Genomic DNA, 18,108 nt, shown 5'->3' with positions numbered 1-18,108 from the left:
GAACCATATCTAGAATGTCTAAAGACATAGGTAAAATTATAATTTATATAAAGAAAGAGGAAAGGCGTTTTCTTCAGCTAACAATTTTAACCAATTTATTGGGGTACTGATGAAAATTTTCCTTCTTTCAACAAAATTCAAAGTAGTTACTATTATTCATGTTTTAACAAAAAATGCTAGCATTCCCCAGGATGCAAGTCTCAGTTCTTTTATTTTTCACAAGGAATGAGCATTACAAGGGCTAAACCAGTTCTCTAAACTCCTTTCTTTCCCGAGGTCAATTGAGGGCTCCTTAGCTGAGTAGGTACTGATGATAGGAAAGACTGCTAAGAATTTATCATTTAACTACCTTAAAAAAGTTACCACCTGGAGTTTCAGAGTCCTAAGGCAGGTATTTTTCTCTATAATAGAAGTAGTTTAGTTCAAAAATTTGCAACAGTTCTTTTTCTAGCAATTGAACCTTTTGAAGGCATTGCACTGGGTTTTAAATTAGTTTTGTCCTGTAATTTTCTTCATTAGTAATGTCATTCAACTATGCCCAATACTTGAGCTTTAGGAACTACATATTTGAAATGTTTAAAATATCTATCTTGAAATTTATTTAAATCCAGTAAATTGCAAGCCTTATGAAATAACTACCACATGGTAGTGGCAATATCATTGACAAGCATGGGCAATACACAGCCTGCTTCCTGGAAAAAGAACAGAAGGGAAGAAATAAAAATCATTAGATTTAGTTTTAACTTTCTTAAAATACAAACTATGCTCTCTTTCCAAAAGTTAAAAAAAAAAAGACTTTGCATACTATTTTATTGAATACTTGGGAAATACATGTTCAACTAAAACCAGGTGAATGTGTAAATATAGTTCAGTCCTTCACTTCCTGTGTATTTGACTTCAAGAATCTGATGTCTCTCCCACAAAAGAATGGGTACACTTTCACTGGTCACCCTGATTTCTATGTCATATCCCTAGAGTCTAGAGAAAGAAGGAGCATAGAGTAGTACTCCAGTGTGGGAGAGTGCATGTTTCCTTCTAGGGAGAGTTTACTAAAAAAAAAAAAAAAAAAAAAATATTGTAATCTTTCTGAGCAGCTCCCAAGCAGTTCATATGTGCATGGGTTGGATGACCTTCTTTGATCACATCTAGATGGATGACTGTAACATTTTGCTTTCAACTTAATGGTCGTAAAAATAGAAGGGAGTAAAAGCTGATTTTTATCCAGTAGACACAAAACTTCCTGTGACATGGTCAAGGGTCTTAATAACAAATGAGTACAAAATTCAAATTGATTTCAATCGGTGATTCTTCTACCTATGTAACATTGTTTTACTGCCAAGATCAGTACAATTACAAAAAAAATCTCATATTTGAAATACTATGCTAACAGGAGTAACCATGGTTCAAAGAGAAAAACCTATCCACCGGAATGACTAGATTCAGATGCTTAATAGCTCCCAGGGAAAATGCAATAATTTTTTCTGAGTTGAATCATTGTATTGAGGTGAGCTAGAATATGTTGAGGGGAAATTATCTGCTTATCTAATTATTTGGTGGAAACTTAAGGAAAATACTAATTATTTCAGCATTTAGCACTCTTTGTCACATAATTAGCCAAAGGCCAACATACTGAGTAGCCCCTACAATGGAATTTCTAGCTCAGGATATAACCTTTATCCAATTCAGCAGTGATATAAATAATGAACCAAGCTGTTGTGGGAAACATTAACTTAACCTCAAACCAAATACCTGGGAATCCTATATGCTTACAAAAGCAATGGAAAGAGCCAGGGACGGTGGGACAGATGAGACTAAGTAGGCTTTTATAAGTACTTCTTAATGGATACAGCTCAAGTTTTTGAAAAGTATAATTATTTATCCAAAATGTCCCAGCCAGGTTGATCTCAAGGTGAGGGGAATCTAGGTCAGCCTGAATAGGATTTGTCAGATAATAAAAGAATGTCTTAGTGCTTTCCCCTGCAATTCCAAAACAACAGACAGAAATAGTTGGGTAGAAACACCACAAATATTCCAGCTTGTCATCACAGTACATTTGACTTTAATCACAACTGATCTTAATCATGCCTTTGCTGCATGTTCAAGTACAGAAAAAAACTGAAATAGTACATTGTACTTAAGGTCTAATTCCCACACCCTTCCAAGGAAATGGCAAATAAAAAGGGGGTAAAAGTTCAACTGAAATAATAAATTATCACTGTTTTTAGAATAATTATTCATGGAGATATGACTGGAAAGTAGACCAGAAAATATATTTAAACATCTGTTTAAGACCATGACTCCTGTGAGAGTTTATCAATACACCAACAGAGATGTCCTAAAAGTATCCTAGCCTATGAACACATCATGTATTCCCCTTATTTACAGACCACAAAATTTATTCGTCTAACATCCCCATAGTTTCTCATTCTGAGTCACACAAGGGTCTGAGAGACATTTATCCCAGGTTCTTTCTTGTCTTTGAGAATTAAGGTACATAATGAACATGTGAATTAGAGCATGAGGTGAAAAAAACTCCACAGAAATCATAGACTGAGAATTGGGAGAAACTGGCCTAGCTACATCTATTCAAAATGTCTACTCTTTTACAAGGTTCTTTATTCAGGCTGTCAGTGATTTTTATGGTTTTATAGATAGTGACATGCTATCAAGTGAGTTCCATGTAGAAGTAGAGAGCCAAGGCTATATAAACCCTCAAATCTAGACTGTAACAATTCTGTTTATATGGAATCCCAAATCCCAAATCTCTTTATCGTCTTTGAATTTCGTTCACAACATTCCACATTAACACACAAATCTAAAGGTTACAGAAACATCTGTTTAGTGATTCCCCCAACCTGCAGCCTTCCAGAGACTCTGTTAGCATTAGAAACAACACCGACCAAGTATAAACAATTCTACTGGAAGAAACAGTACATTCATTGCACTTTCTTAGGACTAAAATAATCCATCTCCAAAAAATAACTTAAAGTGTAAAACACATGTATGCACAAGTATGTATTTATTTGTTTTTATTTTCAGGGCTTGGAATTAATTCTAGGCCCTTGTACATACTAGGTAAGCACTGCCAGCAAACTATTATTTTCTAAAGAGCCAGTTTTTTTTTAATTGATTTGGCACGTGAAGGTGGTGGAAATTGTCCAGCTATTCATACTTTATGTAAGAGCTGTGACTCTCCTGTTTATTCTCTTACAAAAACTATTTAAATCTGGCCAGTAAAAAATAAACGAACGCTCCTCATGGTCAATGTAGTATACTTTATAGGAAACTTAAGTTAGTAAGGATAATTATTTATTGTTGTTGTCATTCCTTAAGAAAGGATCTCATTGTATATCCCTAGCTGACATGTCACTCACTATCTAGCTTAGGATAGCCTTTCCTTTTACCACACTAGTGAAAAACCAGACAACATAGGTTTCTTCTTGTAGATTCTATTCCTTACTCCTTCCAAGCAGGCTATTGCTTTCAGCATGCCACTGAAACTATGTCCAAGATCACTAATAATTTCCTGCCTTTAAACTCAATGCCATTTTATCAATTTTCACAATTCTTGTGTGGCACTACCGAACAATGCTTAAGATCCCTGAACACTGCCTCTCTATCCTAGCTTCCATTCTGGACCACTCTCATCTTTCTTAATAAATCTCCCTCCTTTTTCAATTCTTTTCATCACCTCCTAAGTGTAAATTTTCAACAAGGTTGTATCCACATCTCATTTTGTAATTCCTTCCTCTTAGTTCCTTCTTTCCTATAGTTTCAAATAACACCAGGTGAATGACTCCTACACTTTTAACTTTCTAGCCACCACCGTTGCCCAACTTTAATCAGACATTTCTGAATACCAACCACAAACTTCCAACCACAAATTGGTAGCCTATTGCATTTGAACTGCAACATGCCATCATTGATGCACCAGGAAATATTTAGAATCCTACTCTATTCTAATTATATTCTGGGTAGTAAGAAGTGGAGAAAGTAAATAATTATTCATGCATCTCTTGCATTTTATAATGCAAGTAGGGCCCTACAAACTACTTCTAACACTCAACAGGACATCAATAGAAAAAAGCTAAGAAATAAAAACACTGACCTAGCCTCCAAATCTGTTCTGTTACATACAGAAATCTTCCTTCCACTGTTTGAAACAGCAGTTAATATGACAGAAGGAATTCCTACAGCTTGAAGTAAATTTTAGAAAAATGCATTTAAACTTATCATATATAATATGTCACCTGTCTTTTTATCGTATTTCCACATGAAATGACTTATGCATAAAAGCCATTCAGGGTGAACCATATATTGTAATCTAAGGCACTTTCAATGATCATTAGTTCAAGGTCACCCTCAGTCTCAGTTACCTAGGAAGGCTAGCTTGGGGGATGCAGAACACACTGTCATAATACAGAAACAATAAAAAAGCCTAACATTCTAACTTCATATATTTCAAATGGTAGTCCTGTGGAAGGAGAGATGGCTCAATGGCTAAGAATGCTATTGGCTCTTACAGAGGACCCATTTTGGTTTCTAGTACCCAACAACTCACAAACATTTGTAAGCCCAGTTCCAGAGAATCCAGTGTCCTCTTCTGGTCTCTGTGGGCACTGCAAGCATGTGCTACACAGACATACATGTAGACAAAACACACACACAGACATAAAATAAAAATAAATAATAAACAAAAAAGGTGATCCTTTTCTCCAGTGTAAGTCAGTTCCAGTTTCTTCACATATTAAGACATCATCTAAGAACCTTTGCTTCTCATTGTTTGACCAATCCATGCTAGATGAACACAGAAGGCCAATATTGCTTATTTCTCATGAATCTCCTCAAATGTGCTTTTACATGATACAGTATCTCATTTTTCCAACAGTTGCTCTTTAGATGTTTTCTCTATACTGTAAGTAGTATGATTATGAACAATTTGCTTAAATTAATCTCAAAGCAATACTCTTAAAACATCATGCCCAACTATGGGGAACATCTATTTCTGTAAAAGAATGATTTTCAAAATTTATTACCTATTGATTCATACTAAAATCTACTTCAACACCTAGGCATAAATTATTTAGGCAAGCTTGTATTACTTTTGGTTTTCACAAAATGTAGAAACACTGACTTTAAAGGAGATGCATGCTACGTGGCCGGCAGGGCAGGCTTTTCACCTGGAGTTACTGGTATTTGGGTTATGCTAGAATCCCTTGAGGTGTGAAGTTTGGTGTTCACATTTTTTGGTAGCACCGGATTAAATTCTCAATGTGATATACACCTTCTCTTAAACTCCCCATATAATATAAACATGTAACAGTATAATATACAACAGTAAACATAAACTACCCTTATAATATATGCATATATAAACAGAAACAGTATTTACAAAAATACTAAATAAATTCATTCTTCAATTTCAACTTCAAAATTAATTCAAATTCCTTATCTGCCTAGACAATAACTAGATAATTTATCACAGTTTCTTTTTTATGTTTATTTTATTTGCATTGGTGTTTTTTGGGCATGTATATCTGTGTGTGGGTATCAGACTTGTAGTTACAGACAGTTGTTAGCTGTTAGTTATTAGTGGATGTTGGGAATTGAACCCGGGCCCTCTGGAAAAGCAGTCAATGCTCTTAATCACTGAGCCATCTCTCCAGCCCCACAGTTTCTTCATTATTCTTTTCACACTTTTTTTCAAAATCCTTTTAAAAATAATGACCCATAAATGCAACAGTGTTTGGCTGTATTCTGGGTTTTACCACCAACTTTAAGACTTAGCAAGTATTTCTCTTATCATTTGGTGAACTCACATCAGCAGCAACTTTCCTCCCCCAGCCACCAAAAACTTTGTTCCCTCAAAAGTACTCAGCAATTTTCATTTTACTCTTTATTCTTCATTTTAAGTAGAAGCTCACTAGAAAAGCTGCATTTCTACTGTTTGTTTTTAGAACCTCAGGTAATTTAGTAAACACATATAGGCCAGTTATATGTAAGTCTCTGAAATAATGAAGTCAGATCCAGTAACTTTCAGTAATGAATTCAATTCTTAGAACAATTACAGATACTTTCTTCTATGGTACCCTTCATTTTACATTAACCATATTCAGGTTGTGAAGATAACGGTGAATGAAAAATGTGGTAGCATACTCATGTCAAAAAGAAATAACATACCTCGCCCTCCAAATCCATTCTAAAATCAATTTATCTTGTTTGGATAGCTTATACAAGGTGATTATTGACCTAAAGTACATATTTTATAATCCAACTAATCAAGATCAGTCTCGAGAGATCATTACTATGTTTTTCTGCTGTGAAGAATTCTAAGTTCTCTACTTGACATAACAGACCCTTAAAATTAATTATCCCTGATACTGCTGTATGCAAATTAGTTATGAAATGTCTTCATGAGTCTTCCAAGATCAGCAGAAAGGAAAGATTATAGTGACTTATAAGTTCAGAAACACTTAGTAATATTAAATATTAAATATCAAATCTGCAAGTAGATTAGCATAGAGGTTAAAGACACTGTTTCCAAATCAGACAAATCTAGAAGGTAGTTTTCTTCTTCTGTGGCCTTGTTAAATTTTTTAGCCTGCTTTTGCTTCTTAAAGTTGCTGGCCAGGCATCACAGTGCTTGTAAAAGACAGAAGCAGATGGACCTCTGTGAATTCAAGGCCAGCTTTGTCTTACAGTGAATCCAAAGATAATTAGGGTTAGACAGGGACCTCAAACAAATATGTGGTTACTAGGTAGCGCAGTGGTACACGCCTTTATTCCCAGCATTCAGGAGCCAGAGGTTGTCTGTGAGTTTGAGGTCAGCCTGGTCTACAGAGCGAGTTTCAGTACAGGCTCCAAAGCTACACAGAGAAACTGTGTCTTGGAAACCCCCCCCCCAAAAAATGTAGATACTAGTCACTGGCGTGGTGGAACAGGACTGTCATCTCCATAATAAGGGTGCTAACGACAGAAAATGGCATATTATAGGCCCGTACTAGGCCACATTGTGAGATCAAATCTCAAAAAAAAAAAGAGATTTTAATACTGATTTTACTTAGTTATTACAGAACTGAATGACAAATTACATGTAAAGTTGTGGCTGCAATATCTAGTATATTTAAGTACTCCATGAAAGACAAGACAGTTCTTAAAATTATTTTCTGTACTTCTTTTTACACTGCCTGGTATCAAACCCAATACTTCACCCATCTAGGACAGCATTCTACTACTGAGCTATACTATGAGTCTTTTTCATAGTACCATCAACTAAAGAGGACTAATTAATTATTGCACTAAAAATTAAAGCAAGGAAGTTAATCACTATTTAAACAATATCTACCCAAGTCTTCCATCTAAATCAACTTTCAAACAGAGAGGACAGTTTCCAAAACCTTGTAACTTGATTAAATACACACTGTTACAATTTTAACAATGAGAAATATGCCACACTAGTGATGAAACAACTTCTGAGAGATGATGGTGAAATAAACAGACCAACTTGTCTCATGTAGCTGTTACCTGAGATGAATATAGTCTGGTGCTTAAAAAGTGAAGTTTAATTAGTCTTGACTCATTGTTGGAAATCTCCCAAGCATAAATGTTTGGCTCTAACCCAACCCTGTGATAGATTCTTATTTACAGAAGAGCTAAACCAAAGATGAGAGTCTGAAGCCAGAGTTTATAAATCATAAAAATTCTGCTTTCCAATTTAATCATAGAGTCATAAAAACCTACCTTTCTTTTTTTTACCATGCTAGTGTACAGCCACAAAATACATGTTTTGGTGGTTGTTCCTGTATTTGGGAGTTGCATTGGTATGTTTGGTTTTTTTTTATTTTCCTTTTATCTTTTTTTTTCTTTTCTTTTTTTGACACAGGGTCTGACTATGGAACTTTAGTCTGGCCTCAAACTTTCTATACTTGTACCTCAGACTTCCAGAGTGCTATGATTATCAGTTTGTACAGCCATGCTAAGCAAAAAAAAAAAAGTAGTTTTAAATTCCCCATGACAGCGCCCCTTATCAGCAGGAAGTAGTTTGGAAAGAACGACGCCCAAATTCCCAAATACTGTCTATAAATATTTTCATTTAAATGGACTTGGTTATATAAAATAAATAAATAAATAAATGACGTACCAAAGGAAAAAAAAATAATAAGAACCAGAGTCATAGAAGATCAATGTGCAACACAAGCCCCAACAAAATGGTTAAAGACTACTTGAAATGCAACCCTTTGTGTGTATACATGCACGCGCATTAAGTTATAAAAGAAAATGCAATTGCTGGCCTCCCTCTTAGTTGCCTGTCTCCTTCGCATCTCATTCTCAAGTATGAGTCATAGGTGAGGATATGCTTATCTAGTAAGAGGATCTCCCAAGTATTTTTTATTGTATATGCACATGTGCATGTATATGATCTGTATGTATGAATGCAAGCACCTCACAGTGAGTGTTTGGAGGTCAACTTCCAGGAGTTGGTTTTCTCCTTCCACTTCTATGGGAATTCTAGGACTCAAACTCAGGTCATCAGCATAGACAGCATTACCACTTTTACCCACTGAGATAACCCATACTCCCTACTTTAAATGGTTTGTTTATTTTTCAAGGCAGGGTTTATCCATGTTAACCTGGAATTAGCTTTGTAGACCAGGCTGGCCCCAAAGGTAATTTTATTTGTAATCACAAGTTAAAATTTCTATGTAATATCTACAAATGGAGGATATGTAAACAACAATGCTGAGGGTTCTGAAGGCAACTAGCCTGAATGGACTGTAATCCCAGCTCTGCCATTTCTAGCTCTTTTGGCCTTGATCAATATATAGCTGATATCTCTCTTGAATCTCAGAGAGTCTCTACAAACACATAAGCAGGTCTAATCATAGGACTTCACAGTTACTTTAAGAGTTAACTTAAATGTGAAAATGTATGGAAAGCACTGGGCACAGTGCCTGGTATGTGCAATGCATAAAAAACATATGCCAGTTTTTACTATTACTGCAGCCAAACTTGAACAGCCACGCTAACAAAGAGGTAGTACAAGGATAACAAAAATCCAACAGAGCTGAACACTTCAAATATACAGAGTCTGAATTTACTGTGGAAGTTTTAAACTTTTATTTGAATCCCCATTGTGTTCTGCAAGTCTACAACCCTGTAAACAACCATATATACAAAAAGTAAAGCATTGGGCTAGAAAACAATTCCTTTCTTTAAAACTCTTCTGGGCTGGCCAAGTGTTAAATGTCACCTTTGTATCCCATACTAATAAAACCAGTCATCATAAAAGAGCTGCCCTATTTATCTGAAAGTATGCTTGTCTCATCATGGTCTAGACTGTAGGAAGTAGTAAGTTGTAATTTCAAAAGGTCTCTAGGTAGGTAGCAAGATAGAATTGAAGGCCAGCAGATTGTCAAATAGTCACTCACAGATCCCTTGTAATCTATTTCATTTTACCAATAAAACACAATGTGACATTAACCCTTGATAATTCCAATAAAGCAAAACATATTCTATAAAGGTACAAAGTTGTCAGCAGCTGTGGTTGCTTGCAAAAGCCAATCAACATTCTAACATGGATAGAAAAGGAATTCACGTGGCCCTCCTCCTACCTGAGAAGCTAAGGACAATTTGGTGGCTGCTGGCAGAGGGTCAATTTCCTTTAAAGGTAAGATCCCCAGCAGGTTTACCATGCTCCAGTAGATGGCCCACTCCCACTCATTTAGGAGCAATGCAAAGCATACTTGACAGACAGGTTATGATAAAAGAAAAAGAGGACAAGAAGTTGGGCAGGGTTAGGGTGAGATCTAGAAGGAGTTAAGGGAAGGAGTGGGAGAAAACAAATATGACCAAAATACAAAGTATGCATATATGAACTTCCTGAAGAATATGTATGTATGTATGTATGTATGTATATAATCTACATGGTTTATTGTATAATGTGTATTTTAGGGAAAAACACATAGTCACAAAGAATTAAAACATTTAGCCTGACCATGTCTAAAAGAAGAGTTGACCTTAAGATTATTATTCTTCCTCAACAGAATAACAAATCTTTATGCTAAAGATAAATTCACAATACCCTTTTCACCTCAAGGTTATGGCTTTTATTTAATTTTCATAATACATTCTGGAATAGAATAACTGTTAGACTTTCAAACATTTTCAACTTCACAAGAGCCACCACCTTTGAGCTATGTTTCCTGTCTATGATCATACAACCCTGAATGAATCCAATCTTATCTGATCTAGAAAGCTAACCAGGATGAGGCCTGCTTAGTGCTTGGATGGGAAATATGTTTACTAACCCTTTTTAAGTTAGGCCAAATTATCCCAACGGCTTTGCTACTGTTACAGGGAAATCAGCTTTCAAATTGAAGGCACTAATCTTCATTCAGTCATTGCATTTAACACTTGAAAATCAACATTCTTCACTACTTGGGGTGTTCAAAAAGTATGCCTATTCATTTGATGGTTTCTGGTTTTGACCGTCTAATTAGTTTGTGAAAAACTTGAAATAAATACTACTCCAACAAAGCTTGATGGCTATGGCAATGCAACAAAGCATATTTAAAGTCAATATTCAATTTTCATATACAAAAATAAAATAGCCAAAAATTCTGCCACCCAAGATAAAATTACTCATGTATGGATTTTAGACATAGAGCAAAGAATCACCAGCCTATAATTCATACCACAAGAGAAACGAGGTTACAAGAAGGAATCTAAGAGATTCATACAAGGTCCCTCACAGAAGGGGAAAGGAAAAAGACTTCCTGAGCAGATGGGGGGGCAGTGAGTGGAGAGGGAACTAGGAGAAAGACAAGGGGAGGAGAGTAAAGCACGTGGGACTAGGAAGATTGAGTCAGGGGAGGAATAGATAGATAGATAGATAGATAGATAGATAGATAGATAGATAGATAGAGCACAAAATAGGGAGCCATTATAGGTTTGAAGAGAAAATGACTCTAGAGAAATGTCCAGAGACCTACAAGACTGATCACAACTAACAATCTGAGCAACAGTAGAAAGGCTACCATAAATGCCCTTCCCTGATAATGAGATTGATGACTAGCTTATCCACCATCATAGAGCACTGATCTAGTAGCTGGTGGAAAAAGAAGCAGACACCCACAGCTAAACACTGAGCCGAACTGGAATCCAGATGCAGAGAGTGAGAACAAAACCAGGCTACAGAAACCCACAGAGACAGCTGACCTGACCAAGAAGGAGCCAATGGGCCCCCAGACTGATAGCTGGGAAACCAGCATTGGACTGACTCAGACTCCCTAAACATGGGTCGCCATTACTTCTAATGGCAGTCTAGGGGACCTCTGACAGTGGAACCAGGATGTATTCCTGGTGCACAAAAGGACTTTGGGAGCACATTCCCCCATGGAGGGATACTCCCTTAACCTAGAGGCAGGAGGGAGGGCTTAGACCCTATTCCAAATGACTTGACAGGTTTTGTTGACCCCTCCTGGAAGGCATCACCCTCCCTGTGGAGTGGGGAGGATGGGATGGGAAGGTGTGGAGGGGTAAGGAAGGGAGAGAGGGAGAGAGGGAGGGAAGGAGAGGGAACTGGAACTGATATGCAAAATAAGAATAAATCAATAAATTAATAAGAAAATATTACTTAAGAACCACATGGCAAAGAACAGTGGCTTGCTGCTCTACATACCTATTCTAAATGAAGAAAATAATAAGAGTAGTGAGTCATGATTTGGTGATCAAGACTGTTCAGTTTTTCTACTAGTTTTTATTACTTGTTAGTAAGTGCCACCACAGAATCCACTTCCGTTTAGTAGTTATAAGACAAACAGAGAGAGAGTAATCATTGGTATCGCTACCCCCTAAATGAAATCCTCAGAAACCACTTATATACAACAACCTTCAACTTTCTGCACCAACACACACAGGATGCAGAGGAAAGAAAATGGTATTCAAATAAGGATCTTGGAGATTTAAGTGGAAATGTCTCCTAAGCCAACTAAACCTTTCTATCATCATTCTAGCAATTTCAACAAAAGGTCAATGTTGTTTTATCTTGTTACTGCAATTTATTAAGTTATGTAGATATAGGGTTCAATATACCATTTTCTTCTAAATATAAATTTACAAAGCATTGCAACATAAATTGGTATACTATGTGTGTGTTTTATGTAGTATACATATATACATATGCTACTACATGTCAACATATTAATAATGGGCACAAATAATTCTAAACAAATGAAGGAGTAGAAAGCCAGATGTGGCTGCACAAACCTACAGTAGTCCCAGCACTTCGGCAGTCAAGGTAGGAGGATCATGAGTTTGAGTCTTACCTGGGCTATGTGATGAGTTTCTGTCTCAAAAAAATTAACAGAGTTTAAGTGCAACTAGAAAGAGATAAGAAATAAATTATGAACATAAAGAATTTACTTTCTGTTAACAACTAGAAACTAAATTCTTGCCAGATGGTTCCACCAAGAGAAATGAAATTTAGGCCTGAATTGTCATAATTTCACCTAAAAAATATCAGGTTAGGCTTTCCAAAATGTGCCTATGTCTTCTCTACTTTCCTAGCTGTGAAAAAAGCACATACCCTACTTACTTATGTTCACTTATAGACACAGCATCCCTCCTCTACCCTAGCTCCTCATTTTAGTATCCCCACATATGGGCATGCCCAGGAGGTTCTTCTCAACTTGCAGGACTTACTCATTCTCCTAACATCTAATGTCATATTCAAATTTATGTTGTCATGCATACTAACTGCTTTGAAACACTGTCAGCATATATGTTTTATGGTTACACATAAGTTTACATTTAAGCAGCTTTCACTGCATTATAACTCTGTGACTTAGTAGCTGTGTAACACTGGAGAAGTTGCTTAATCTCATCATTTCTGTAATTCCTTTTCTGAAAGAAACATAATCATGAAATTATTATCAAATATGACATAGTGCCTAAAACAACTTAAGTATTTCTATCTGGGATCCTGTTTTGTTTTGTTTTGTTTTTTTGAAGATGGTTTCTCTGTGTAGCCCTGGTTGTACTGTAACTAGACCAGACTAGCCTCAAACTCACAGAGATCCATCCATCTGCCTTCCTGTGCCTCTCCTGTGCTGGGATTAAAGGTGTGCACCACCAGGCCTATCAGCTATCCTTATTGTTGTTACTATCAAGAATCCACCGCAGCCAGATTGTGATGGCACAAGTCTTTAATCCCAGCCCTTGAAAGACAGAGGAAGGGAGATCGCTGAGTTTGAGGTCAGCCTGATTTACAGAGTAAGTTCTAGGACAGCCAGGGCTACACAGAGAAACCCTGTCCCAAAAACAAACAAAAAAGAATCCACTGAAGTCTAACACATTTGATTTTACTTCTATTGAGAAGCAAGTGCTTCTCCTGAATTCTGGGGTAGAGATAAGTACACATTTTAAAAGTTGTTTTTTAAATTAGGCTGAGAAATACAGGAAGTCTTGGTCTATAGCATTGCTCATTAATGTTGTTCCAGATCACTAGCAGAACAAATAACCACATAATATTGCTGATTTTTATAATATTCAGGAAAAATATGCAAGCAGGTTCAGGGCTTGAGAGATGGGTCAATGGTTAACAGCACTTATTGCTCTTGCAGAGGACCTGGGTTCAGTTCCCAGCATCTATATGGTGGCTCTGAAACATCTGTAACTCCAATTCCAAGGGATCCAACACCCTCTTCTGGTCTCCATGAGCACCAGGCATACACATAGTATATACCTATGCAGGCAAAACACTCAATACATATTGTCAATCCAAAGCCAAGAAACTTAAACACTCATCGGACACATAATAACTTACAGAAATATATCTTTTCAAATTTTTTAGGTTCCGTCAGAACATTTGCCTCCAAATTTCTAAATCATCTGTTAAAAGGACAATTCTTTTGCTATCTTAAAAGAAAATTTTGGTACATCAAACTGAAATTTCCTTTCCCAGATAAATAGCCACCACCTCATTCATCTAAAGTAGTTCTCCTTAAATATCCTCTTTTCATACTATTTTAGGGTTATTTTTAAAAACACAATTGTACTGAAGCAATCATTTATTTTGGTACTATCAAGTTGAAAACTTTGACATTTTCATAAAAATGGAATTAGTGAAACAATGGACAAATCCTTAGTTATCCATGAAAAAAAGCTAAACACAAATACTATAAGTATCTGTCATTTAAATAATCTATCAAAAATCTTAATCCCTCCTAGGGCATTTAGAAATTTAAATCTTAACAAAGAAAGAGGGGGGTGTAACTCTATTACTTGATGAAGTTCTTAAAGCAGTTTCTCCTGGAGTTAACTTCTGGAAGAGAAATAGAAGAGAAAGAAAGCAAAGAACATACAGCAGTGTTGAAACTACATGCCCCCCCCCCACTCAAAAACAAAAAAAAAATACATCTTTGAGAGGTGCAATCTAATAAGGATTAACCAAAGGCATTATTATAGTAGATTAATATTCAATAACTCATGTTTTACTTTGAAATATCAGAATGTTATGTTTGGAGGCCAAAGTGGAGTCCCAAGGAAATAATAAACATTTCAATTTTTTTTTTCAAACAAAATATTCAGTAACTCTTAAGAGTACATTTTCTTATACTTAAAAAAAATACAGTCTAGGCACACCCACACATGTTGGCAAGAGACAAAGTCCAAGGTTCAAGGTGCTGGTGATTTCATGTAACCTTCAGTTCTACTCCAGATCCTCTTAAATGTAAATACAAACAACCCAACAACCCAGGATCTCCACCACTCTGAAGCTAGAGAAGGAGGGTTCTACATTCCAATTCCTGAGCCCACACATATGCTCTTGCCATTGCTGGCCTTTTTTTTTCCCTCCTGGGCTTGCAAGAACAGAGGCTCTTTTATTTAACATGAGTATGCATTCAGCTTTCACCTCAGTTTACCCAATCTTCGGAAGACATGCCAGAAACTCTTATTCTAAATTAACAATTGGCAAATGAAGCAAGGAAGAAAATCATATCCCATGAAGAGGCAGCCACTCAGGTGCCACATGCTCTTTCCCCAGTCTTAAAGTAGTGGGTTTGAAAAGGAAACTCTTGAAGGAAAAGAAAAAGTCAAAATAAGAATCAATGGGAGGGTTGCATGTCCCACACTACGTCAAATAAAAACACCTATACACACCAAAAAAGAAGGAAGAAGAAACAAAAAAACATTTGTATCATTGTTCCTGGCTTTCACCTATTTTCTTTTAATGTTCTATGTCCTGCCTACATGCTCCTATTTTCTTTTAATGTTCTATGCCCTGCCTACATGCTCTCAAAATAATTCCATTTCAGTGGTTTCACAATAATCTCAGTACCTCAGGAGTCTTCCACTCCCTTCCCATCAGTACCCCCATCCTTTACAGAAATGCAGTGCTTCCCCTGAACTCGGTACTTAGAGCATATTTGTTAACTGCCTCACTCCTGATAGTCTGAAAACCACTGTTTTTATTTTATTTTATTTTATTTTAACTTGACTTCACCTAACCGTGAAATCCACAAACCGGTTATCTCTTCACATCTACCTAAACTCGGTAGTTTTCCTTTTCTTTTGGAAACGAAATTTGACACTAATGTCTCAAGGCAAACAAAGCTAACTCCACAGGGGAAAAAAATGAAATCGACGCAACAAAGGAAGAAAGGAAAGGGGGGGGGGCAGTGGGCGATGCTTGCGTTTTCTAAGGAGAAGCTTCCAGTGTAACTTCTGCAATTTAACGGTTCTGGGGCAAGGGGTCTAGTGTGTTGGGAAAAAAAAAAAACAAAGGTGGGCTCCCACTCTCCTTACCGCCGTAGAGCCAGAAGAAGATGCAATATAAACACGGATCACCATCCTGGAAACAAGAGCGTGTGGTCGGTAGCTGGAGTGTTGAAAAGAGCTGAGAAACAGCTGCAGCAATGCTGGAACAGAGCAAGGGGCCAAACAGAGGTTGGACGAGGAGGGTGGGGGAAGGTGGAAGGGGAACTGGCCAGAGCCCCGCCTCCACCAGTGGCTGCTTTCAATGAGCTTCCAGCACTGCAGTCCCAGCCCCAAACCCCGGAAGGCTCAGGCTCATTTGCATCATTTCTAAATTGTTTTTTTTTAAAACACAGAATCTCGAACTGCACCGCGAGATCTGTTAAAACAATTCTTTTTGACTATTCCCTCTCCTGGAAGGGGGCGAGGGAGAAATAAAATAAGGAGTGGGAGGGGGCGGGGATCACTGAACTGCACTCGGTTAGAATAAAGGACCCTTACCATGTACACCAGAAGTTTTGTGTGTTACTTCCTGCTCAGAAATGTAAGCAAATAATGTAGTTGAAAGCCAGCTTTGTGTTGATCCAGACACTAGTTCAGTTTTTTTTTTTTTTAAACCCGCATTATCAAAGCCTTGTGTACTTTAAGACGCCTATAATGAAGTGAGTGATTTTTTAACCTTAGTTGGTTGTAGGAATTCAGTCTGTTCTGAAATGCTGCCCGATGTGGAGGAGGGCTGGAGAGAAGTTTCAAGTTTCCCTAAACCGGAAAGGACATAGCATAGGTTTTCTTTTTGTCTGGGCTTTTGTTAAAATAGGAAAAAATCCTTTAGTGGGAATTTTCAGGAGATATAATCAACAACTCTAGAATGGCAGAGGAAATTGCAGAGAAAAAAAAGTAATCAACAACTCTAGAATGAAGGAGGAAATTGCAGGGGAAAAAAAAGGTCAGAAAATACTTAGAATGAACTTTGTGCCCTTGGTGTCTCATACCTGTAATCTCTGCACTTGGAAGGTGAGACGTGATTGCCAGGAATCAGAAGCTAGGGTATGCTAAAGAGTGAGACTACTAAAAGGTGAAAGCAAACAAAAAGACTTTCTACAAATTCTCAGGTATAGTAAATTAGAGGAATCTAGCTGCCATCCTCATTATCAACATCACAGTTACTGTTAATTTTACTTCCCCAATCACACGACAAGGAAAAATTTTATAACTACAAGTCAAAATCATAACCATGATTTCAAAAATATCTGCAGTTTCTTTTACATTATCGCTACACAGCTTCTCTTTTTTTGGAGTTCTATATTGATTGTTTGGGCTCTTAAAATAATGGAAAAAAGGAACAGAGAAAACAAAATATCCCTGTCTAGTGTATAAACTATTGGATGCAATTAACTATTCCCAGAAAACTGAATAGTGGCATTAGCAGATAATCTGTTTAGGCCTTGTCTATACCTTAGAGAAATGCTGCTGGACATGGAGTTCTCTTATAGATCACACCAAGACCCAAGGTTGGATCTCTAGTACTACAGACACACACACACACACACACAGAGAGAGAGAGAGAGAGAGAGAGAGAGAGAGAGAGAAAATAGACACACACATGCATGCACTTGTGTAATAGATGGTATAATTGTCTGAGTGAAAATGAGCTAATAAATTGTTTTATAAAAAAAATCTGCTGTTTCTTAACGATAAGACTTCTGGTACATTTTTAAGGGAAACTTAACAATATTTCTAAGGTAAGATAATGGATATTACTATATTATTAGAGTTGTTCTTCACTATATTCACTTGTCCTTAAGATGGGCATTCTGGAATGGACAGTCTAAAACGGTCATCTCTGCTTAATTTAATTTGTCCATTAAGAAATCATCTTAGATCACTTTCTTTTATTATTTGGCTGGAAAGATGGCAGTCAGTCTGAATAAACTGAGGCATATCAAAGTTTTCAAATAACACGTGCAATCTATTCCCATTAAAAATAACCGTGACAGCCAATTGTCAATGCATTTGAAAAACTAAAATTAAACCCATACCATGTACAAAAATATAAAATATTGAACAGCATGGCATGTGCCCATAGTCTCTGATTATTTGTGTTTGGGAGTCCCAAGCCAGCATAGGCAACATAATGAGATCTTGTCTCTCAATTGAGCACAGCCCCAGTACCTAAAGATAATGTCTACTGTGTGACATATCAACCTTTCCAGGCAGAGGAGATAGGGCAAGGCACAGGAGTTGAATGTAATGGTAGGGATTTTACATTTTTATTTATTATAAAATGGTATTTTGTAAAATGTACCTACATAAATAAATTTATGGAATTCTCCCATGTTAGAAAATATGATT

General features: G+C 36.7%; 1 protein-coding gene across 1 annotated transcript in view; it reads right to left on the bottom strand.

Moving 5' to 3' along the window:
• The window catches only part of LOC127218129 (SH3 domain-binding glutamic acid-rich-like protein), an 81,825-nt gene extending 65,778 nt beyond the window's left edge, over window positions 1-16,047 (bottom strand). The window contains exon 1 of the mRNA XM_051179138.1: window positions 15,808-16,047. Coding sequence (XP_051035095.1) covers window positions 15,808-15,852 — 45 coding nt within the window. The 5' untranslated portion in view covers window positions 15,853-16,047. The remainder of the gene's footprint in view (window positions 1-15,807) is intronic.
• Window positions 16,048-18,108: the final 2,061 nt, after the last annotated feature.

The sequence above is a fragment of the Phodopus roborovskii genome, unplaced genomic scaffold (genome assembly GCF_943737965.1).
Source record: "Phodopus roborovskii unplaced genomic scaffold, PHOROB, whole genome shotgun sequence".
NCBI classification, from domain to species: domain Eukaryota; kingdom Metazoa; phylum Chordata; class Mammalia; order Rodentia; family Cricetidae; genus Phodopus; species Phodopus roborovskii.
The sequence above is the reverse complement of the archived record's forward strand: the minus strand, read 5'-3'. Positions and strand labels throughout refer to the sequence as shown.